Consider the following 24,715-nt stretch of genomic DNA (forward strand, 5'->3'; position numbering starts at 1 on the left):
GATCTCAGAAATAATACAATTCCCTCTAAGCAAGGTCATTCCCCCACATTCGTGGATATAACATCACAGAACTTATGAACAATCTGAACCGTCTGAGTTCTCTGCTTTCCCACTTCTGAGCTTAAACTGACATCTGTTGGTGGCACTGCTGAACAGCTAGTCAGGAGCTACAGGGAACTACTACCGTTTTGGTGTTTCCATTAGTGTTTGTCTTCCTCTCCTAACTCTCAAAGTTCAGTAACATTCAAATTCAATCATCTTAAAATTATCGCATGTACCAAGTATAATCTATACAGGAACTGTCTGAGACTTCGATGAGTTCTCAGTAATAGTGACTGAAGCTTTTGTAAAAAAGGCCACTCTGAGAGTAAACTGATCCTACCACTGATACTTTAGTAAAACTTTTAAGATTATGAGATTTTTAAGATTTTAAGATTAATAAACAGATAGAAGCCAAACCCCCATGATGCATTCACATCACACCTATGACACGGAAGAGACACAGGCTCCACAGTTACGGAACCAGAACTGACCTTTCAGAGGTAGGATCGGCACAGTTGAGAGGATATTTGAGCTCAATGACATCTCCATTCTTCTCTTTCAATTGCCCATGATGTTCCATGTAATACTGGACCAATTCAGCCAAAGTGGCAAATTTCTCTCCTCCGTACAGGTCATAGTAATCACCAGTGTTCTGAATCTTGATGTGGGTGACAGCTCCATTTCTTCTAAAATAGTCCATTAGAAAGATGGGGGGGTGGGGAGACAAATAAAGAGCTATACTAGTAAATACGGATCTCACATTCATTATCAGATTTCACCTAACTGAAACAAACCCAAAGAAGGTACAAGTTTATGCTTTTTTAAAACAAATGCATTGAGTGAAAAATAACCACACAGTCAACCATTTCAACACAAAGGGTTCTGTGTATATTAAGGGGCAATCATTTTTCTCATCACTAATTAATCAAGATGAATATCATTAGAATTAAACAGTAATTCAGTAAACCCGCTCTTAAGTATTTTGCCCTCCAAAAATGAAACTTCATGGCTACCAAAAGATTGGCTCAAGAATATTCACTGCGGCCTCTTTGTAGTAGCAGAAGAATGAAAAATCAAATATTTATCGCCAAAATGTATACAAATACTCATACAATGGAATATCATATAGGAATTTACAAAGAGAGACACAGAACCATTGATATACACAAACAACATAGGTCAATCTCTAAAACATTAGGTTATGACAAAGAAGCCAGTGCTCACTTTGGCAGCACATATACTAAAATTGGAATGGTACAAAGATTAGCATGGCCCCTGCGCAAAGATGACATGCAAATTCATGAAGCATTTCATAATTTTAAAAAAAAGAGAGGGAGAAGTCAGATACAAAAGAAAATATACTGTATGACTTCATTTATATATTACTGTCAAATAAGCTAGTCAATGGGGATAGAAAAAAGAATATTAATATTGCTGACCTCTTAGCGGGAGGAAAATTAGAAAGGAGCACAAAGGGACTTTCGAGGGTGAAAGAAATAGTCAAGATTTTGACTGTGGAGTTTTGGTTACATTAATAAGTACACTAGTCAAAACTTGTCTCACTATACACTTTAAGATATCATACATAACTGTATCTTTAAAAATCATTTTAAAGACATATAACTGACAGAGGTTCCAAAATGAGACGGCTAATATGTCAACCCACTGAACTGATGTAACACACTGGCCAAAAGTTTCTAAAACTTGCTATTTTAGTTAGCCTAGGCAGTTTGATGATTTTCCATTTGGTTTTCCGAACTACTAAATATACCTCGTTACTCATAATCATCTTTGTGGACCCAAGAAGTCTGGCAATCCCAAAATGATAGCCACTAACCTATATTTTTTAGTCTGACCCTACAGCATTATCGACGGAGGCCTCTGTTAAATATAAACACTACTATCTTTATCCAAAGATAAAGGAAAATGGGAACAAAGTATGAAAAAGTACCCTACAACGTTAACAACAATATCTACTTCTAATGTGTGGTAACAATCTTTTCCATGTAAAAAAGACTTACTTCAAGTAAGCCTCGCCTCCAGCTACACCTGATTCTAATTTAGCACATGAGCTTTCTACCTCTAATCTTAAGAACACAGAAACAGATATTTCAGTTATGGACTAGATCAATATAAAGCAACATAGGTGGATCTCAAAAATACGATATTAGGAATTCCCTGATGGTATAGTGGTTAGGACTTGGTGCTTTAACTCCTGGGGCCCAGGTTCGGTACCTGGTCAGGGAACCAAGATCAGCAAGCCTTGCTGTGCAGCCAAAAAAAAAAAATGTATATATACATAAATATACACGATAGAGCATGAAAGAAGCACAATGCAGAACAATATGCTTAGCATGTACCATTTATGAAAATTTCAGAATGTACACAAGTCATACCATATATTATTCATGACACAGACCACAGACATACATATAATTATGTTTACATTTTATTATTTTTATGTTCCATTATTTATTATATGTACCCTTTTTAAAATGAACTAGAAAGAAATATACCAAACTCAGAAAGTAGTTATTTCTGGGAAAGAAAAGAACAGCAGAAAGTGTGGTGAAAAAGAGGAAACTTTGCTTTACTTTATATTTTACTTTGAAGAAAAAAATGACTGGCAATAAACACAACATGGGTAACTGTACATAAATTTATGTATTTTTCTGTATTTTTTTTTCCTCAAAATTAAAACTGGGTATCTTCCTTGACTAACTAGCATGGGCGCATAACAGAAAGTTTAGATCACCTGCAGAAAACTAGAACAATAAACATGTCATGCATACACATATACACATATCTCAGTGTCTATTATATCATATATAAGAAACCATATTTATCATATACATAAAAAAATGAGTGTATAACCAAAAATGAATACAGAAAGAAATGAATCTGACTTCATAGTAAGTTCATAACTACACAGAAAATTAATTCCTGTAGCTTTTGAAAACAGTACTAACAGTACACCCTTATTGGGGTATATTCTAAGAACAAAAAAGACTCCAGGGAAATCATGAACTTTACTTAATTAGAAATGTTTGTAATTAGAAATGATAGTGGTATAGTCATTCTGAAGCTATTTTCCTATTACAGGACTGGGCAAATGAGGTCATACACTGATGCGGCTATAAAACAGGGTTCTCGCTGTAAGTGAACGGAAATGCAAATATGGAATGAGAAGAGGTGAAGAAGCTGGTGTTGAACTGGAACTATCAAACTTGGCTTGATATATATTCATGTATGTATTGATGTTGATATATTCAAAATTTGCTTTCAAATATATATTTACTCCCCAGCTCTGTCTACTACAAGGGCCTAGAAGAAGTAACACTCCAAGAGAACAAACACCAGAAGATAAGACAAACAGATATTCTGCGCTTTCTGATGTGACATAATGGGATGGCTTCAAAAGCCACGATTGAAATGAAGAGAGAAATTTGAACCTACTTTATATATAATATAGTGTGTACATTAGATAACACTGAATCAATGTTAAAATTTCTCATATATAATATAAATGATATCGTAATTATACAGGATATCCTTGTTCATAGGACATGCACACTGAACTAACAATATTGAGAGGTTAAAAATAAGCATCCTGACATTTGCAACTTATTTTCAAAAGGTTTGGTAGGAGTATACACACACACACTCATAAAAAGAAAGAGCAAACACAGTGAAATGTTATAATAACAGGTAAAGAGACTGCGGGTATTCATGGTATTCACCTTTTGACTTTCCAATAGACCTGAAATTGCTCAGAATAAAAAGCTGAGGAAAAGTAAATTTAAAAAAAAACCCTCACCAGTTCTGTAGTCCTGGCTCTGCTGCCTACTAGGTACGAGACCAGCTTTCTAACTTGACCTTTGAGCTTCAGCTTACTCACCTCAAAGCTGGAGATAGTGGTATTTATTCTTAGGACTTAATAAAGTGGTATTTATTCTTAGGTTACTGGACAGATTAAACAAAATGAAACACGGTGTTTAGCAAGATGGCCTGGAATGTGTCAAGTCCTCAGTAATGTTTGCTAACATCCTTCTCTTCCTCCTCCTCATCATCATTACTATTATATAATCTCCATGCAAACTCTTGTAAGTCAAATGTCACTCAACTGTAGGTTAGAGGTCTGTGCTAGGACAAGGCCTGAAAACTCACGAAGGCTTCTGCCCACTCCTGGGAGCAAAACAGAAGTAAAAGCTAATGACGACATGGGCTCCTAGAGAAACTAATACCCATCAAAAAGGGACTTCTCAAGTCCCAAAAGGGTCCTAGATAAATCCTCAGAGCACATTTTCCTTACTTTTTTATTTAAAAATAATAACAACAAAAGAAAATTCATAGAGCAGTTCAGATCTGGCTCCTGGAATGAGCTAGAGCAAGGAGAATATAAGAGTATATAAGAGAAACTCAATTTCAAGAAAAAACTCCCATGTGGGCTCAAAGAGACATGCAACAGGATGGGCTGGCCATACTGTTCAAAACAATTTTAAACATAGTAAAGATAACCTAGTGTCCAACAATAGGGGATGGGATAAATTGTGGTATATTCACACCATTCAAGTATTATATAGCCATTAAAATTGATAATTAGATCTATATGTCCCAGCACAGAATTAAAAAAAAAAAAATTTTCAAGGAAGTCGCAGAATACATACGTTATAAAGCCAGGGATATGAATTCTAAAAACACACAAACCAACTCCATATCATTCACACATAGGACAAATGCAGTACGAGCATAAAAACACGTTCAGGAAGGAGATATGCCAGCCTCTTGATGGTGGTTTCCTCTGAGGAAAGAGCGAGGGGAATGGGACTGGACAGGGGAACAAACGGCACCACAACTTCCTCAGTGATGCTTTATTTCTTGAAAAAGAAAAGGGATCTCAAGAAACTCTTCTCTTTCTTTCTCTTTTTACTTGAAGTACAGCTGATTCACAGTGTTGTGTTAGTTCCAGGTGTACAGCAACATGGCTCAGTTATGTACACTTTTTTTTTTCAGATTCTTTTCCCTTACAGAACATTACAGGATACTGAGCACAGTTCCCTGAGCTATACAGTAGGTCTTTGTTACCTACTTTATATATAATATAGTGTGTATCTGTTAATCCCAGACCCCCACCACCACCACTTCCCCCTTTGGTAACCTTAAGTTTGTTTTCTATGTCTGTGAGTCTATTTGAAGAAATACTTCAAGAGTATTTTTTTTTTTCCCATTCAGTAATCACCAGAAGAGAAAGGGAACCAAATTCAGGATGAGTGGAACCAGAACTGCGCCTTGTGTGGGATTACACCGGGATCAAATCAGGCTCAATTTAAGAACTTATGCTCTGCTCCAACTCATCCTTATGTGGTCCCTCCAGAGAGAAGAAAAGCCCATCTTTCAGGCCCTTTCTGCTGACTCCCTAATCTGCTCACTCGCAGGAGGCCATGTCCTGAAACACCACAAGCAGGCCTGAATCACCCCTGATCTGGGGACCAGGGCACTGGCAAGGCCTCACTCACAGGGCTGCAGACAGGTCTTCAGACTCTAAATGAGGGTAGCAGGTTGTCCAAATGTGGTATTAACATTTCCCACCTGGCAGGTGATCTCAGGATGTGCTCTTGTTCTTCTGACTCACCTAACGGAAAGCGTGAAGTCGCCAGGGTTGCTTTTGCTGGGCCTCGCCAAGAAACTGCCGTCAACTCCTCTTGTCAACAGTAGGTTTTCTGCCTCCACGCCAGTGATATTTGGGTGAAACCATCTTGAGAGAGAGAGAAACAGAGCAATGAAAAACAAAGCACTGCTTTCCACACCATTGCCGCTAAAATGCCTATGAGAAGAGTAGCAGATAAAAATATCAACACAACCTTTCCCCAACTCTCTCTGATCACTGCCTTCTCCCTGTCTTCCCTTCTGTAGGGACCTGGCATCCCGCTGGCACAGCAGGTGAGGCTGGGGGCATGGTTAACGGGACTGGGGCTGACATGGATAATATTTATTCAGGGTGGCTGGGGACGGCCTCAGCCATAAGGGAATATCTGATCAGATCTGGAAGAAGCAAGGCAGTAACATGTAGCCATATAAGACAGGAGCACAGCAGGCAAACGGAGGAACAAGAAAAGGGCACAGGGGCAGACCATTTTTGACCTGTTCAACTTGGGACAGAACAGACAAGGGTCAGAGGGAAAGGAGATGAGGCCAGTGAGGTAATGAAAAGCCAGATGAGGGAGGGCCTTGGAGGACACTGTAAAAACTTCAGCTTTTATTTTTGTGTGAAATGGGAAAGGACTACTGGGTTTTTAGGTAGAGGAGCAACATGATCTAACTTACTTTTTATTTATTTATTTATTTATTTGGCTGTGCAGGGTCTTAGTTGCAGCATGAGGAATCTTCAGCATTCACTGTGACATGCAGGATCTTTAGTTGTGGCACACAGAATTTTTAGTTGCAGCATGTGGGATCTAGTTCCCTGACCAGGGATCGAACCCAGGTCCCCTGCATTGGGAGCAGAGTCTTGGCCACTGGACCATCAGGGAAGTCCCTGACTTACATTTTAAAGTTATCCTTCAAGCTATCATGCAAGGACAGAAGCACACAGATCAGTTAGATAAGCTCCTGTGATAATCCACGCAAGAGACGATGGTACCAAGGACCAAGGTGGCAGAAGCAGCAGTAATAAACAGTCCAACTGGGAATACGCTGAAGGCAGCCAACAGGATTTCCTTATCAACAAATGGATGGGGAAAGAGAAAACAGTAAGAAAGATGCCTGGGTTTCAGGTCTGGGTAAGTAGAAGGTTGGAGGTACTGTGTACAAGACAAGGGAAAAAGGTGGGGAGAGGAAACTCAGGTGTTGGATTTGGCATGTGCTAAATACGAGATGCTTAGTCATCCGAGAGTGCATCTATATTACGCACTAAGGTTAGATATTATTACTGCCAATCATAATAATAAATGTAAGACTGTTCTGACAAGGAATAATCAGAAAAGGCAAGAATTCAGACATAGCCTACCAACACTCCTGTTATTTACATTAACTGAAATTTATTTTCTTTTTAATTTTTCCTACTGTATCTTCCGAGCATTTGGGGGAAAGTCTAAACATCACTCTGATTGTCCCAGAGAAAAATCACAGGGCTCAGGTGAAAAAAATATGTATATATTAGTTGGCTTTTTACTCCCTCTGAGAGCCTGTCAAAAAATCAAGATGGAATTTTACCCCAGGAAAACTCAACCTCAAGTTATATATACCTATCATCCCAACATCCCATACTTTAGCATACAGCATGATTACTAAACTCTTTTTTTTCCTTTGATTTCTTTGATCTGTGGTTCCCACCTGAGTCCTCACAGCCCTAGGGAATCAAAAAGCAATAACAGAGGGTTTCCAGTTACTTATAACTTTTCAAAAAGTACAGTGAAAATCTTACATTAACATTCAATTTGTCTACCTATATAAGCCAGTTAGAATGTCAAATCTCTTTTGCTTTTGGCTACAAAATAACATATTACTTGATGTGGTAGTCTGAAGCTGAGTGGGGGAACACACATATAACCAAGAAAAAAAAAAACATGCAACAGAATCCTCCTGCCAATGCAGGAGACATGGGTGTGATCCCTGATCTAGGAAAATCCCACGTGCTGCAGAGCAGCTAGGAATGTGTCACAACTACTGAGCCCACGTGTCACAGCTACTGAAGTCTGTGTGTGCTAGAGAGCATGCTCTGTAACAAGAGAAGCCATCACAATGAGAAGTCCAGGAACCACAGCTGGAGAATAGCCCCAGTTCACTGCAACCAGCGAAAAGCCTACAAAGCAACAAAGACTTGGCACAACCAAAAATAAATAACTAAATAAATATATTAAAATTTTAAAAAATAAATTGAGACAATAAATACGATGTGAACATATACACTGAAAAGTGTCACCAGGTACTTAGGAAAATTAGCCCAGAACAATCACTCTGACACTTGTTCTAATGAAACTATTACACTTTAAAAACAAATGGGGAAAAAAAAAATCTTCAGTGCCTGCAGGAAAATCAAATAACTTGCTACAGGAAACAAATGAGACTAGCATCTGACTTTTCAAAGTCAACATATACAGCAAGTTGACAAATGAACAAGAATTTTTTTAAAAACACAATGAAAGAAAAGTGTAAACCAAGAATTTTATATCCAGCCAAGTTATCCTTCAACTATCAAAGCTATAGAAAAAAACAAGTTTCAACATACAAGAACTAAGGGAATGCTGCACATATCAGTCTTTCCTGATGAATCTCCTAGAGGATAAACTTCATCTAAGCAAATGGTAACAAGCAACATTGACAAAATACCTGACAGTGGGCATTTAATAATCTGTAAGTGTACACGGACAACTGAAGCAAAGACGGGAAGGGGAGTAGAAGGCTAATGCACAGTAGTTACATACTGTCACACAGGAGAAATACAACCAGAAAACGGGAAAGGGAAAACAATAAAAACCTCATTGTTGGGGAACTAGGATCCCACATGAGTCCTCTTAATCTCCACAGCTGAAGAGTCTGTGTGTTGCCAGGAAAGATTCCCCAGTGCCACCACTGAGACCCAACACCGCCAAAATAAAAACCTCACTGCTGCATAGTGAAAGCGAAAGTCACTCAGTCATGTCCAACTCTTTTGTGACCCCAGGGACTGTAGCCTTCCGGGCTCCTCTGTCCATGGAATTCTCCAGGCAAGAATACTGGAGTGGGTAGCCTATTCCTTCTCCTGCAGACCTTCCCAATCCAGGAATCAAACCAGAGTCTCCTGCGTTGCAGGCAGATTCTTTACCAGCTGAGCTACCAGAGAAGCCCCACTGCTATATAGGCAATAGGCAACAGATGGGTATTTAAAGGAAATGAAAAAAATCTGATAAGCCTGATAATGAAAGTTAAATAACCAAACAGAGGGGTGTTAAGTACTAGAACTAAGAAAAAAAGACACAAACCTTCCAAAAAACTATTTTCAACAAAAAACTTTTAAATACACACCTTAGAAAAAAATTATACACACACACATCTTGAGACAAACAATGCAAGGAAACACTATTACACACAAGACCCGTGAAAAACTTGGGGGTTAGAGGCACTGATCCTTACACAAGTTGAAAATCCATATTTAACTTTATACACAGCCCTCCATACCCACTGTTCTGCTTCCAGCCACATGATCTCAACCAGCTGCAGACTGTATTGTTCTGTGGCACATACTTATTGAGGGAAATCTATGTTTAAGTAGACCTGTGCAACTCAAACTTGTGTTGTTCAAGGGTCAACTGTAAGTATAAAATATTATGATAGAATTGATACCAAACCTATCAATCATAACAATAAATGTAGATGAGGTTGCTATCTATTAAAAAAAATTAACAAACAACAAATCTATGAATATTTATGTATAATCACCTTTATGGAGCAAAAACTATAGGAGATGCAAGGGAACACACTAATAACAGAAGATTTTAATAGTCCACATCCAATACAAAAGAAAACAGACTAAGAAAATAGGTGAGAGATAGAAAATCTAAACAACGTGAACAATATGGTAGATACATTGTGTATATGTTGAATTCCACACCTTGATAATAGTCACATATTCTTCCCTGGTGCCCAGAGAATTTTCATAAAAACTGATCAGATATATTAGGTCACAAAGAAAAGAAAACAGTAACGCCTATAAAGTAGAAGTATTACAACTTAATACCATTGTATCATGATTGGTCTATAGAAAATAATAGAATTCTGTATCAGCAAAACTACCATTTAACAGAAAAATGTGATCACTTTTTAAAATCCAGATGCACATCAGAATTATCTTAGAATTTTTTGAAAAATACAAATGCCCAGGTATTGCTTTTTTTCTCCAGATGTGTTTCTAATGAGCAGCCATGTTGCAGAGCAACTGGAATATATGATTGTCTTTTACTTTTTATCTAGCTTGTTTCACTTTATCTATTTCATATTCAGTGCTCCCATTTTATTTAGTCTCTGTTTTCCATTTTTTCATATATAGCCATATATGTATTATACACATATTACATGTCTATATATACATGTATAATATATGTTAGAAAACTTATATATATATTTTTGACTAGCTAAAAAATTTATGACATTTTGATTCCACTTGTTTGATGTAGTATGAATAGAAAGCTAGATTTCATGCAACAAACAACAAAAGTTTACTGCATAGCACAGGGAACTACAGTCCGTATCTTATAATAACCTATAATGGAAAAGAATCTTAAAAATAGTACATGTGTATACACATAAATCAATCACCTCGCTGTGCACCTGAAGCACTGTAAGTCAACTATATTTCAATAATATATATATATTAAGAGAAAAAAGTATTACCAAATACACTATCATAAAGCAATAAAACCGAATTCTACTATCATAAGCAAAAAACTGAAAGGCCCTTCTACCTGGAAATTTTAAAACCTTCCATTAAACAACTGTTAGGTAAAGGGGGAAATATAAGCTCAAATTACACAATTTGTAAAAAATAATGGCCACAAAAACACTATGTATCTATATTTATAGCATACAACTAATGGAGTGGTCAGTGGGAAATTCCCTACACAAACACTAACAATAATAAAAAAATAAATAATAAAGTCCCACCCCCATCCCCAAAAAATGGCCAAAGTATACCACAAGGAAGGAAACATATTTTATAAAGCTAAAAGTAAAAATCAAAGAAAACAAAAAGGTAGCAGATGTAATTAATAAAAATCCTGCTTCTTAAAATTAGCAAAATAGACAAACCACTAGTTAACTTATTCAGGAGTACAAAAACAAGAAAAAAAAATCACAAATACACAAAATAAGAAATGACAAGGGGGAAATAACCATAACCACTGAAACAGAAGAAGGAGAATTTTTTAAGAAGCTACTTCACAAACTGGCGTGCAAATAAATTAGAAAATCCAGATAAAGTGAATAATTTTCTAAGGAAATACAGACTGCCAAAACTGGTCCATTCGAGAGAAAATGCAGGCAAACCAATTTCTATATAAAAACAGAGCAATTTTAAAACTGCCCCACAGAAAAGCACCAGGCTTTTTTTTTGGTTTCAAAATGGAATTCTATCAAACTTTCAAAGACCATACCATTCCAATGCTCTGTAATTTATTCCAGAGAAGCAAAAGGAAAGAAAATGCACCACTTCCTCTCATGAAGCAAGTATAACACTGATATCTATACCAGATAAAGACAGCTACTTCAGTGATATGGAAGGCAGATACCTTGTTCCTGATTCAAAGAAGATTCTAATTATTTTTAAATTATAACGATGGTTATATCACAGTATTTGAAAACTCCTTAACCCTACAGTTCTCAGGTTGCTGAAGTGAATGAAGGGAAGCCACTTTGTCTCCCTCTGCGGACGCGTGCTGCAAGCCCAGCGGTTGCTCCACTTGGCTGGCCACCCTGCCTGGGCCCCACCACCTACGGGAGGCCTGTTCCCTTGCTGTTCCACCACTGTTACCTCCTCTTTGTTTTTCAAAAACAGGTTCTTAGAAGAATTTCTCGGGTTTGCCCTCAACCTCACCACGGGGAGGGCTGCCTCAAGAGCATTGTTTACTGCTTCTAGCAAGATCTTTTTATTTGGTTATCCTGTTTTTCATTCCTGTTTCATCTTTCCTTATCTCAGCCAGCTACTTTAGGCGGCTCTAATTTTGTATAGAGTTGATGCCCTCTAGGATCCTGCTGAGCACACACGCTTAAAACTTTCTAAAACCTTTTAAAATTTATTTATTAAAACAGCACAGATAGGCATGAAATTCAGAGAAAAACGGCCAAGGTTCCATAGACTCCCAGCTGTATTCGTCAAAAGTAACTACAGTTAGCAAGTTTCCTGTAACACTGAGAAACGTCTCATGCCTACATACACACACACATACACACACACACACACACACACACACACTTACCTATGTGTGCACAGGTGCATAGTCCATGCCAGGCTATGTGAAACACACACGCAAATGGAATCCTGATCCACACCCCAATTTTTTCACTTACTACAACACAAAGATCTTTCTATATGATCTTTCTATTCTTTTTAATGGCTATACATTATTCCATTATAAGAATGTACTATTCATAATTTAATCCCTATTAAAGGACATTTATATTATTCCTAGATTTTTGTTAATACAAATAATGCAGAATATCATACCCTTTATAATTATCTTTATACACGTTTACAAGTATGTTTGTAAATTAAAATTTTAGAAACAAAACTGTTTTGACAAGAGTGCTTTTTTAACTCTGACAAATCTGTCAAACTGCACTCAAAAGAAGGTAACAGTTTCAACTCCCATGAAATGAGTGTGAAAGTCCCTGTTTTCTCCCAGTTTTGCCAATACTACATATATTACCAAACTTTTTCATCTGAGTCATGGAAAATGGTACCATTCTACTTTGCATTTCTGTGTGAGACTGAGCAATTTTTCATGTTTCCAGACCATTTTTTTTCCCTTTTCTATGAGCTGTCAGCTTGCCATTGTTCATTTTCTATTGGATTTTTTTTCTTACTCATTTAAAGGGGCTCTTGATAGAACCAGAAAAACGATCCTTTATTATATGTGTGACAACATTTGTCTTAGCATTTTTCCTTTTTTACTCACTTGTGGTTAATTTTTTTGCCCCCAAAGAAATGCATCTTGGCATGATTAAATTTATCAGCTGGTTCCTTTATGGCTTCTGGGTTTCTTGCTATGTTTAGAAAACCTTAACTGACAGCAAGTTGTTGTGAGCTTGAAGTAAATTAATAACACATAAAATGCTTAGCACAGAAAAAACTCTAAGGACTTTCACCTTGGGAACTAGGAATTCTGTTTTAGGTCAGAATAAAATACCTACAATAAAGGCATAGATTTTAACAGGACCCTTCACAATAGGTACTAAAAAGACAGGGTGACTGGAAGAAGAAAGTAAATAAGACAGAGATGAGAATTTACATCAGGAAAGAGTATGAAGACAGAGAAGGCATAATTATATGTTTACCACTAATCATATTTCTTAATTGGTAGAAAATTGCTTTATAATGTTGTGCTTTTTTCCTGAGGTACAATAACACAAATCAAGTCATGAAAAGCGTTAGTCACTCAGTCACGTCCAGCTCTTCGAAACCTCATGGACTGTAGCCCACCAGGCTCCTCTGTCCATGAGATTTCTGAGGCAAGAATACTATAGTGGGTTGCCGTTTCCTTCTCCAGGGGATATTCCTGACCCAGGGATTGAACCCAGGTCTCCTGCATTGCAGGTGGATTCTTTACTGTCTGAGTCACCAAGGAAGCCATAATTATTTATATATATACATATATCCCCTCCCTTTTGAGTCTCTCTCCCCTACAAATATTTCAGATTTAAATTAAAAGTTGCAAATTATAAAACAGAAAAGACTTCTCCATGGTCATATTATTACATACATTTTTTTCTCCTCAATTATGAACTAGCTCTGACAGCAAGGAAAAAAATAATTTACTGGCTATTATTTATTATGGCTGGTTAAAACTGCGGCCACGGGACTTCCCTGGTGGTACAGTGGTTAAGAATCCACCTTGCAATGTAAGGGACACGAGTTCGATCTCTGATCCAGGAAGGTCCCACATGCCATGCAGGCAACTAAGCCCACGCATCCTAGGGCCCGTGCTCCGAAACAAGGAAGCCACCAGAGTGGGAAGCCCGCGCATCGCATCTAGAGAACGGCCACCCCTCTCCGCCACTAGAAAAAGCCCACACACAGCAACAAAGACCCCGCAGCCAAAAATAAAAATAAACAATAAGTACATGCTTTTCTAAACCTGTGGCCACATTTACTGACATTCCATGGGGCCACATTTCCATGGGGCCAGCATACACTGTAGACTCCAGAAATCAAAATTTTAGCCTTTACACTGTTATTTATTTCTAAAAATTTCTGGAGCAAGACTCTGAGTCTAGATGGTCTTCATTCATAACCATGTGTTCCCACCTTTGTATATTTTAAAAACACAACATTTATGTAGAGTATCCTGCTGAGGCTGAGAGACATTATAAAAGTGACTGCTGAAAGTAGGGCTAGGTAACCACCACGGACACTCATCAGACAGACTGGCACAGGAGAAAAAGCAAGTGGTCTCTTTACCCCTTTATTAAACAAACTATTATTGCTTCATTGCCAAGTTCTAATTATGCCTATCATGTTATTAAGAGGGAACAGAGGAGAGTAATGTTTACTGGGGAAACTCAGTAACCAGCATTTAGCACAAAGGTTAGACAGAGTAAGGGCTTAACAAACACTGGTTATCGCTGTTGTTATCATTACTATTTTTGGTGGAAGATATACAGATAGATTCTTCTTTTGCATAATTATGTCAGTTTCACATGGCCCATTTTGACGTATGAATCATTTATTTTACACTGTCTTTGCAAAAACTGAACTTCAGGGCTCAGGGGCTGTCCCCATGTTATTTCGAACGGTGTATAATTAGAAATTGAAAGTTCTACAACATAATCCACCCACAAGTTTTGATATATTGTAAACTCTCCTTCCCGAGCTACGCTTTTCAAAAAGTTCTTCGTATTTACCAGAAACTTTTTCCCAATTGCATATTTAATATTTGTAGTTCAATGACTAGCAGTTTTGTGATTTGCAAAATGCTCACCTCTAACACAGAGCAATGGCACCCCACTCCAGTACTGTTGCCTGGCAAATCCCATAGACAGAGGAACCTGGTAGGCTACAGTCCCTGGGGTCGCTGAGGGTCGGACATGACTGAGCAACTTCACTTTCACTTTTCACTTTCATGCCTTGGAGAAGGAAATGGCAACCCACTCCAGTGTTCTTGCCTGGAGAATCCCAGGGACGGGGGAGCCTGGTGGGCTGCTGTCTATGGGGTCGCACAGAGTCGGACACGACTAAAGCGACGCAGCAGCAGCAACACAGAGCAGTTAAGAGATCATTCATTCCCTGAGATCTTAGTGAGGGAGGGTAGAGGATATGCATGTGCTAAGTCGCTTCAGTTGTGTCTGACTCTGTGCGACCCTATGGACTGTAGCCCACCAGGCTCCTCTGTCCATGGAGATTCTCCAGGCAATACTGGAGTGGGTTGCCATGTCTTTCTCCAGGTGATCTTCCCAACCCAGGGGCTGAACCTATGTCCCTTACATCTCTTGTGCTGGTAGGCAGGTTCTTTACCACTGAGCCACGAGGGAAGCCAAAGAATCATGAAGTTAATAGGTTTAATATTAGATTATAGAGCCAGCCTCAAGGATGACAGAAACACTTGTAATAGTAGGTACCGAGGCCACACATCTCTAAATCCTGCCCCCATCTTCTGCTTCATGTGAATTCAAACAGCAGAGGTTAGTCTCCCCAAATCATGTAAATGTATCTATGTCACCTTAAAGGAGGGGAAAAGGGCATTTGGGTTTATCAACAAGGTAGGTCCATAAAAGATGAGAAGAAACAGATAAATTTCAGTCTGCCTAACGTCTACCGTAGGCACTTGGTGAAGGATAGATGCCTGAGTTAATTTTGGGGAATGAAGAAAAACCAGGGAGGAGAAAAGCCAGAGAGGAAGGGCACAGGGGAAAAAATCACATGCAGAAGAGGGGAAGAAAGTTCTCTTCTGTATTTTTTTCTCAATGCCTTGCCACAAGGCATGCTGGATCTTAGTTCCCTGACCAGGGATCAAACTGGTGACCCCTGCAGTGGAAGTATAGAGTCTTAACCACTGGGCCACCAGGGAATATGAGCGTTCTCTTGTACACTGTAACTCTCACAAACCTGCAGGTGCTTGACAACCCCTTCTAACTGGTCATCCTCTGGCACTATTTTTTAAAAAACTTATTTTTAATTTTATACTGGGTATAGCCAATTAACAATGTTGTGATGGTTTCAGGTGGACAGCAAAGAAACTAAGCCATACCTGTACATGCGTCCATTCTGCCCCAAGCTCCCCTCCCGTCTAGGCTGCCACATAACACTGTGCAGGGTTCCCTGTGCTGCGCAGGAGGCCTTTGTTGGTTATCCACTTTAAATATAACAGTGTGTACATGTCCATCTCAAACACCCTAACTATCCCTTTCCCCATCCTTCCTCCTGGTAAGTTTGTTCTCTTAGTCTGTGGCACTATTATTTATTAAGATTCTCAGGTCATAACATGGCCCAGGTGGGGACCACCCATCTCGCAGAAAGAGCTGAAAACACATAACACTCACACAATCCCAACACCTGTGGAAAAAAGAGCCTTCAATCAATGTGTGAAACAAATCAGCCCTGTGCTGAGTGGGCTTGAAGAAAGGAAAGACAGAATCCCCCACCTCCATAAGAGTTTACTAACCCAAACTACTTGCCGGGAAATCATACCAAAATGTAAATCTCTCATTACTGAACACAGATTCTACAAAGCCCTAGCTCACTGAGACTAGGCTCTTCTTTATGTCAAATGAGTTTAAAAAAGAAAATGCTGATGAACCAAAAAGAAAAAACAATGATGCTGATTATTTTATCCACGAGTCCCCTTCCCCCCAGTGACGTGGGGAAACAGTCGAGCAGGCTGTTAATTTCAGGAACTTATTCTCAAGGCTGCTATGCTACGAAAGGAGTTTAAACTAAGGATTCAAAGTCTAATCTCAGTTTCTTGCCTAAATATAAAGTAATACTGGGTATGGTTTTCTTACCCGCTGCTCCAGAAAAAATGATTCTTTGTCCTTGGGGAGAAAGCTTAGAGTGGTACTTTCTGCAGATTACAAGAATGTTCCTTTTTTCCAATTAAATGCTAATTTTCTATGGTGAAAAGGATGAGTCATGAGAGAGGGGTAGTCGATAGGGAAAAGGATTCTAGGTAACAGAGGTTAGAAAAAAAGTTAAGGCAGTTTTTCAATGGTAGTAAAGAGCTATGGCTTAATCGATCGTTATCTTTTCACAGAATTTCACTGGTCAGCATCTCTGCTCTGATGACAAGGCATTGGAAACTGCCTCCAAATATCTTTCCACAAATGGCTTCTACCCTGTTCAAAGTCTCGTTTGTCTGCTCTCCCAGGGTCTACTCGAGCCTCTTACAACCCTCCCTTCAGAGCAGCTAGAGGGATATTTTTAAATAGATCAGCTCATGCCACTCCCCGATCACATCCTTCTATGGGTTTGAGCTGCTCTTAAAATACAATCCAAACTCTTCTCTGTAGTCCACGTGATGCTGAGGACCTTAATAATCCCTGCGTGGTCTAGTCCCCACCTACAGCCCCAGTGTCAGCTCTACCACGTGCTCCCGTCTGTCCTTCAAGCACTCTGAGAACTCCCCACCTCAGCACTTTCACACTCGCTGTTTCCTTAAAACCTGGACACTCAACGCCTAGTACAGTGCCCCCCATACGTAGTAATCCCCTAATAACTAAGTTAAATCCCACATTCGTGAATGAATAAGTCAAGGTTCCATTAGAGTGGGTCAGTGGAATGACAAAGGCTTGGATCTATAGCCTACTATTTTTAAAATAAACATATTGCATGTGGGTATAGGTATGTGTATATAAACAGACATACGTTTATATGTGTGTGTGTGAACAGTGTGTATGAACGTGTACCTCAGTACACAAGCATGTGTGTATTCTAAACAGTACGCTCGATACTGACAAATTTCAGTTTCAGTTTGGTCCTACTTTCATCAGACTCATTCGATGTTGGCCTACAAGTCTGTCTCCCTCTAAAGCCAATGCTACTTGAAAACATGAACTGTGTCTTTCATATTTCAGCACCGCCAGGAGTTTGCTAAATGTACATCACCCTCCAAAACTCAGCAGTGAAATGGGCTGCAATTTTAGGGTGTCTGAATCCATTTCGGCGGGGCGAGAGGGGTGGTCTCAAACCCCTGGCTGCAGTCCACACCTGCCACAGAACCTACCAAACATCAGTATTTGTCTTCCCCTTCCTTAAAAAGGGCAGCATTGGAGGGCAAGTGCTGTTTGTGTTTCCCAAAGGGAAAAAGGAATAAGCACAGTGTCTTCTATTGTTCTGCTGCTGCCTAACAAAGTACACCAAGGCCCACTAGTAACAATTACAAACAAGGGTTGGCTCTGCTTTTCCAGATCTCGTGTGACTCTCTAACAGTCACCACATTGACCACGTGCAAGAGGGGTAAGTAATCTTCACAGTGGGCCTTGCATTTGAGCAGCTCTGGACAAAAACCCGAGTTCTGGACAGGACGTTAGCAAAGACAACCAGTTTCAACTGGAAAGACACAGAGCTGTTATTTTTCAGTAAGGCAAGTTTATTGACTCCCACAGGAGATAAACAAACATGGCCACCAGGGAGAGCCTGGGACAAAATGTACTTGACCTGCAACAGATAAACCAAAAGCCTAGAGTTAGAGAACAAGCTAAATTTTCTGCCCCTCTCAGTACAAGTCATTGGACAGTCTCTCCCAGAGGAACAAAAGCAAACGCCAAAGATGTACCAGATGCTGAAGGATATAACCTGTTCGGTCAGCCGGGTGAGGCAGAGTAGAGCAGCCAAGCAATCTCAAAATCTAAACAAAGAACTGCCATCACTCTATTACCTGGGGTGGTGGTTGTTTAATGGCTAAGCCATGTCTGACTTTTTGCGACCCCGTGGACTGCCAGGCTCCTCTGTCCATAGGATTTCCCAGGCAAGCATACTGCAGTGGGTTGCCCTTTCCTTCTCCAGAGGATTTTCCCAACCCAGGGATCCAATCTGCATCTCCTACTTTGGCAGGCAGATACTTCACTGCCTAGACACCAGGGAAGCCCATGGCAAAGGCGGGGTGGGGATGGGGTGGGGCTTGTCATTTAATTGCTCATGACTTCCTTTCCCTACCTGTGATGCTAAGAGGCATCAGCATACTGAATATGACATTTTAATTACTGAACGCATAGAGACTCTAAACCCATGAACCAAAAAAGATTAGTTTGATAATTAAGCTACACAAAATTCAGGATATTCGTCACTGAGGCGTCAGCTCCTATGATCACCTCCTCAGAGACTTTTCCTAAATCCATTATCAAAACTAACGACATTCTCCACATTTGCTTTTTTCGGCCTCCCCATAAGTTACTGCTACCTGAAATAGTCTTATTTATTCATGGGTTTGTTCTCGTTCTCTCTCAGTCACGAGAACAGCAATCTCTGCCTACTTTATTGCCTCATCCTGCCTGGTTCAGTAACTACTTGGTCAGTGTATGAATTCTGAGGTTAAACGTCATTTGAAAAAGAACAGTTTGAAGACTGAAGACACTATCCGATTTCAAGACTTGTTATAAACCTACAGTGATCAAGATCCTGCAGTATTGGCATAAAGACAAATAGATCAATAGAACAGAAGAGAGTCCAGAAATAGACCCATGTACAAACGGACAACTGATCTTCAAAAAAGGTGCGAGTTCAGTAAAGATGGACAGTCTTTTCAACAAGTGGTGCCAGAACAACTGAACACTCATATGTAAAAAAGAGAAGATATATCCACAGCCCATACCACACATAAAAGTTAACTCAAAGTCAATCACAAACCTAAAACTATAAAACTTGGAGAAAACATTTGAGACTTAGATTAAGCAAAGATTTCTTAGGAATAACACCAAAAGCATGATCCACTTTTTTTTAACTGATAATTTTGACTTCATCAAAATTAAAACCCTCTGTTTAAGACACTGTTTAAAAAAATGAAAAGACAAGGTACAGACTAAAAGAAAATGCTTACAATTCTGATCAAAGACTTGTATCCAGAATAAAAAAGCTCTCAAATTTCAATAAGAAAACAAACAAGTAAATTTTTTTTTACACATAAACTTTCAAAAGGAAAATATTTAATCAATAGATATGCCACCAAAGAAGAGATACAGATGGCAAACAAACACATGAAAAAAATGATCAACATTATTAGTCACCAGGGAAAATACAAATTAAAATTACAATAAATAAATATCAAATCAGTATGCTGTACACCTAAAACTAATATAATGTTACATGTCAATTATACCTCCATTAAAATATTAAATAAGTAAATTAAATTAAAAAGTACTGATATAGGAAAAAACTACAATGACACACCTTTACGTGACTGAAATTTAAAAACTGACCACACCAAGTGTTGACCAAGATGTGGAGAAACTACAATTCTTAATACACTGCCAGTGGGAACATTCTGAAAAAGTTTGGTAGTTTCTGAAAAAATTAAATATATATGCGCTCAAACAGGGGCTCTGTATCAACCTAGAGGGGTAGGATGGGGAGGGAGATGGGAGGAAGGTTCAAGAGGGAGGGGACATATGTATACCTATGGCTGATTCATACTGAGGTTTGACAGAAAACAACGAAATTCTGTAAAGCAATTATCCTTCAATTAAAAAATAAATAATTTTTTAAAGTAAAAAAAATTGTAAATCAACTGCACACCAATAAAAAATTTTAAAAATTATATCTCCTAAATATATATATACACATCTGCTATGTGATTCAGCCATACCACTGATAAGGATTTATCAAAGAGGAATGAAAGTATACATCCATATAAATACACGAACACGGGCATTCAGAAGGAAATGGCAACCCACTCCAGTACTCTTCCCTGGAAAATCCCATGGACAGAGGAGCATAGTAGGCTACAGTCCATGGGGTCGCAAAGAGTTGGACACGACTGAGCGACTTCACCTGACTTCGAACTCTGAAACCACCCAAATGTCTACCAACAACTGGATGGAAAAATGAAGGGTGGTACAGGCATACAGTGGAATATCACTGATCAATAAAAAGGAACTATTTACCATACACAACAACATAGATGAACCTCACTATAATTCTGCTGAGCACAAGAAGCCACACACAAAAGTCCACTTGTATAAAATCCTAGGAAATGCAAACTAACATACAGTGACAGAAAGCAGAAGAGTGTCTGCCTGGCAACAAGGAAGGGATTATAAAGGGTTCCGGGAGCCATCACAGGAGTGACGGATATATTCATTATCTTGATTGTATTGCTGGTTTCTTGAGTGTATAAGTGTGGAAACTTATCAAATTGTATGCTTAAATATATGGAATTTGTGGCATGTCACTTATACCTCAATAAAGCTGGTTTAAAAATAATAAAAGACCTATGATCTGAAAACTAATAATAAATAATCCCCAACTGTGTGCACTGTTGTTGTTGTTATTTAGTTGCTAAATCATCTCTGACTCTTTTGCAACTCCATGGACTGCAGACAGCCAGGCGCCTCTGTCCATAGGATTTCCCAGGCAAGAATACTGGACAGGGTTGCCATTTCCTTCTCCAAGGAATCTTCTCCACCCAGGGATCCAATCTGAGTCTTCTGCATTGGCAGGTGAATTCTTAACCACTGAGCCACCTGGGAAGTCGTGCATTACAATCATTTGTGTGTGTGTGTGTGTGTGTGCATTACAATCATAATCTGACTTCTTAGGGGGCACATATTTCTCTTCCAAAACAAGTATGGGAGAGCCGGAAGAGGAGAGGAGGAATTACTTCATTTCAAACTGTCATCTTTACCACTTGCTGCTTTGGCTCTTCTCACACTTCCTGGCTTCTAAATTAACAAGCTGGACAATGTAGGGTCTATTACTACCCAGCCCCTACCCCACCCCCAGTCCCCAGACTTTTTGTCTCCTAAAAGAAGCAGATCCTTACTTGTCTGGAAAAGCAGACACAAGGAACAAAAGGCTCAATGACTATTTGACAGATTAAAGAATAGAAAACTGTTTTATTTAAACGCTCTCTAAAGAATTAGAACATCTGAGGCTATACGCTGTTCTGCTGAAATGCAATTATATATTACCCAGATCTGTAAGCACTTGCCAGAAGACCTGTCCAAATCACTCACTGCTTGAGTTTTCAGTTTTCTCCTTTCACTCTTTTCATCCCATCAATGAATAATGTGCAGGTGTATTTCTGAGAAGACATTCCTAATGTTTTGAAGTTTCTCAGTCAATAACCCCAACAGCTTGAAACAGTTTTCCAAATGTCTAAGACAGTGTGAATTCTATACAGAATGACAATACAATAGCAGGATCATTATCTGAAAACAATCAATCATACTAATATTTAACAACAAAATTAAGGCTTACAAATGATTGGCAATAGTTATAATAGCAATTAACAGTGGGGTTCTGTCTCCACCACTTACTGATTGAGTGACCTTAGGCAAGAGTCGGACACGACTGAGCGACCAACACTAGCACTAGAACTACTAGGCAAGTTGCTTAACTTCTGAAATTCATTTACTCTCTTTAGAGCGGGATAACAGTACCTACCTGATAGGGTTATAAGGATTAAATGTGTTTGGCATACGGTAAGAGCTAAATAAATGTTAGCAATTAGTAGTATAGTCTACTATACTACTTTCCAAGGATCTCATTAACTCACTCATCTTCCTTCTGACTTCTAGGTTCAAACCCTGTCATTTACCAGTATGTTTCTTCTGAGCCTCAGTTTCCACATCCGTAAAACGGAGGTAATTAATGTTACCTGACTTTTAAGGTTGTGGTGAAGGATTAAAATAACTAGAGATACGATCCCTTCCCTCCCACCTCCCAAAGCGAAGATCGCAGAGGAAGGAAATACTTCTAATAGCTGCAGATATAGTCAGTTTTTCCATTTCTGGCACGTGAGGGGTGGGGGGGTGGGGGAGAAGAAGATGCAAAGAGGCATACAAAGTGGTCAAGGACCCTGAGTAAAGCCCCCAAATGCGCGCAAAACGCAGAGTGACCCAAAAAGGCTCGACTATCGGCCTGGCCTCGCGCAACTCTCTCCTCTCCCCTCCCGCGTCCCGGGCCGAGGAGCCTCCCCTAAGTGAGCGGGGTTATTTCGGAATCACCATGAGGCAATTCTCATGAGGCAATGGGTCAGGAATGCGGCGCGCCGAGCCGAGCCGCTAGCGTCCGCGGTTCCCCGGGCGGCTCTACCTGTCCCCGTCCTGACGGGCATCCCCAGGGCTGCGGGAGCCGGAACTCCGTGGAGGCAGGAAATGAATGAGGACCCGAGGGGTTGGGGGCGCGCTAGGGCCGGGCCCCGGGGCCCTGGAGGGCTTAGGGGGCTGGAACGGAGCCTGCCCCGCGACCCCGGGCGGGAGTCCGAAGCCCAGCCGAGCCGCCCCCTCCCGGGCGGAGCTGACTGAAAGCGGCGGGGGCCGGGCCGAGGCCCGGGCTAGGCCCTCGGGGCTCCTCACCTCCGCGATGTCATGTTCCTCCCGCCCTCCGGCTCCGCGACGAACCGGTTCCTTACTCAGGCTCCACTGGGCCCGGTCACATCGGGCTGGCCCGAGGGAGGCCCGCTCCGGACCGGACGTGGGGGGGGGCGGGCAGAGCCAGCCGGCCGCGCGCAGACCCCCCTCAAGGCCTGAGGAGCCCGGAGACTGTGCAGCCGCCCCCCAAGCCCGGTTCGCTCCTCCTCCTCCTCCTCCTCCTCCTCCCCCGCCCTTCCCCGCCGGCTCCTCCGTGACGTCACTCCCACGCGACGCCCGCCGCTACTTCCTGCTTCCATTCTGCGCTGAGGCTGGTCATGGCAGTTCAGTGGATCTGTGGAGCCTCTGCCGCGCTGTTCCCAAAGGACCTTCTCATTCTCCTTTAGATCCTGGCGTTAAACCGTGCGTTGTGTGCTCAAAGTTACACGCAGTCGCGTGAATTGATTCTAGCTGCTCCCACAGCGTCAATTTCCATCCCTGCGCTGTGAAGTCGAATTTCATTCATTTCATTCCTCAAATAGTTGTTCCACTTACTGCTGTGTAACCTTAGGAAAGAGGTTGGGATCGCAAAGAGTCGGACACGACTGAGCGACTGAACTGAACCTTAGGAAAGTTGATTTCTCTGAGCCTCCATCCTTGATTTCTGTAAAAAGAATAGTAATTGTATTTTCTTCTTAGGATTATGAGGACGATTAAATATGTAAAATGTTTAGAACTAGGCCTGGTCTGTTTAATAAGTTCTCGGTAAAAAATCCGCCTGCAGTGCAGGAGACCCTGGTTCGATACTTGGGTCGGGAAGATCCCCTGAAGAAGGGAAAGGCTACCCACTCCAGTATTCTGGCCAGGAGAATGCCAAGAATTGTATAGTCCATGGGGTTGCAAAGAGTCGGACACGACTGAGCGACTTTTACTCACTCTCTCCTGTAGTTATTGGGGCTTCCCTGGTGGCTCAGATGGTAAAGAATCTGCCTGCAATGCAGGAAATCCCAGTTCAATCCCTAGGTCGGGAGTATCCCTTGGAGAAGGGAATAGCTACCCAATCCAGTATTCTTGCCAGTAGAATTCCATAGAGAAGCCTGTGATGCTATCGTCCATGGAGTCACAAAGAGTTGGACACAACTGAGCAACTAACACTTTGACTTTTTCACTTTTTTTGTGTGTCATTATTAGCTCTATTATCATTAGAAGGAAACGTGAGCGTTTTCTGTCTGCTAGGCACTGATTTTCCACTATAGAGATAAAAGAGTGAACTGAAAAGACAAAAATCCCCGATATTCTCATGGGAGGAGCTACAGTAATCGATAATAAATAAAACAATTGAGATAATACCCCCAATACTCATCTCCCTTCTTTTCTCCATTGCCCTTTATATTACTTTAAATGGGGGTATTTAGGGAAAGCTTCACTAAGGATGATATTTGAGTCAAGGAGCAGTCTAGTAGTGAAGTTGCTCAGTTGTGTC

General features: G+C 40.3%; 1 protein-coding gene and 1 non-coding gene across 3 annotated transcripts in view; one reads left to right on the forward strand and one right to left on the reverse strand.

Moving 5' to 3' along the window:
• PTPN11 (protein tyrosine phosphatase non-receptor type 11) overlaps nucleotides 1–23,511 on the reverse strand; it is a 67,830-nt gene extending 44,319 nt beyond the window's left edge. Inside the window, exons 1-3 of one of the 2 annotated variants that reach the window (XM_069558140.1) lie at nucleotides 23,239–23,511; nucleotides 5,675–5,797; nucleotides 534–728 (exon numbers count right to left, since the gene is read on the reverse strand). In XM_069558140.1, coding sequence (XP_069414241.1) covers nucleotides 534–728; nucleotides 5,675–5,797; nucleotides 23,239–23,252 — 332 coding nt within the window. In that variant the 5' untranslated portion in view covers nucleotides 23,253–23,511. The remainder of the gene's footprint in view (nucleotides 1–533; nucleotides 729–5,674; nucleotides 5,798–23,238) is intronic. The other variant, XM_069558141.1, reaches the window with a different exon arrangement.
• LOC138423006 (U6 spliceosomal RNA) lies at nucleotides 1,259–1,362 on the forward strand. The gene has a single exon (XR_011250112.1). It is a non-coding gene; the product is annotated as a U6 spliceosomal RNA (small nuclear RNA).
• Nucleotides 23,512–24,715: the final 1,204 nt, after the last annotated feature.

The sequence above is a fragment of the Ovis canadensis genome, chromosome 17, assembly GCF_042477335.2.
Source record: "Ovis canadensis isolate MfBH-ARS-UI-01 breed Bighorn chromosome 17, ARS-UI_OviCan_v2, whole genome shotgun sequence".
Lineage (NCBI taxonomy): Eukaryota > Metazoa > Chordata > Mammalia > Artiodactyla > Bovidae > Ovis > Ovis canadensis.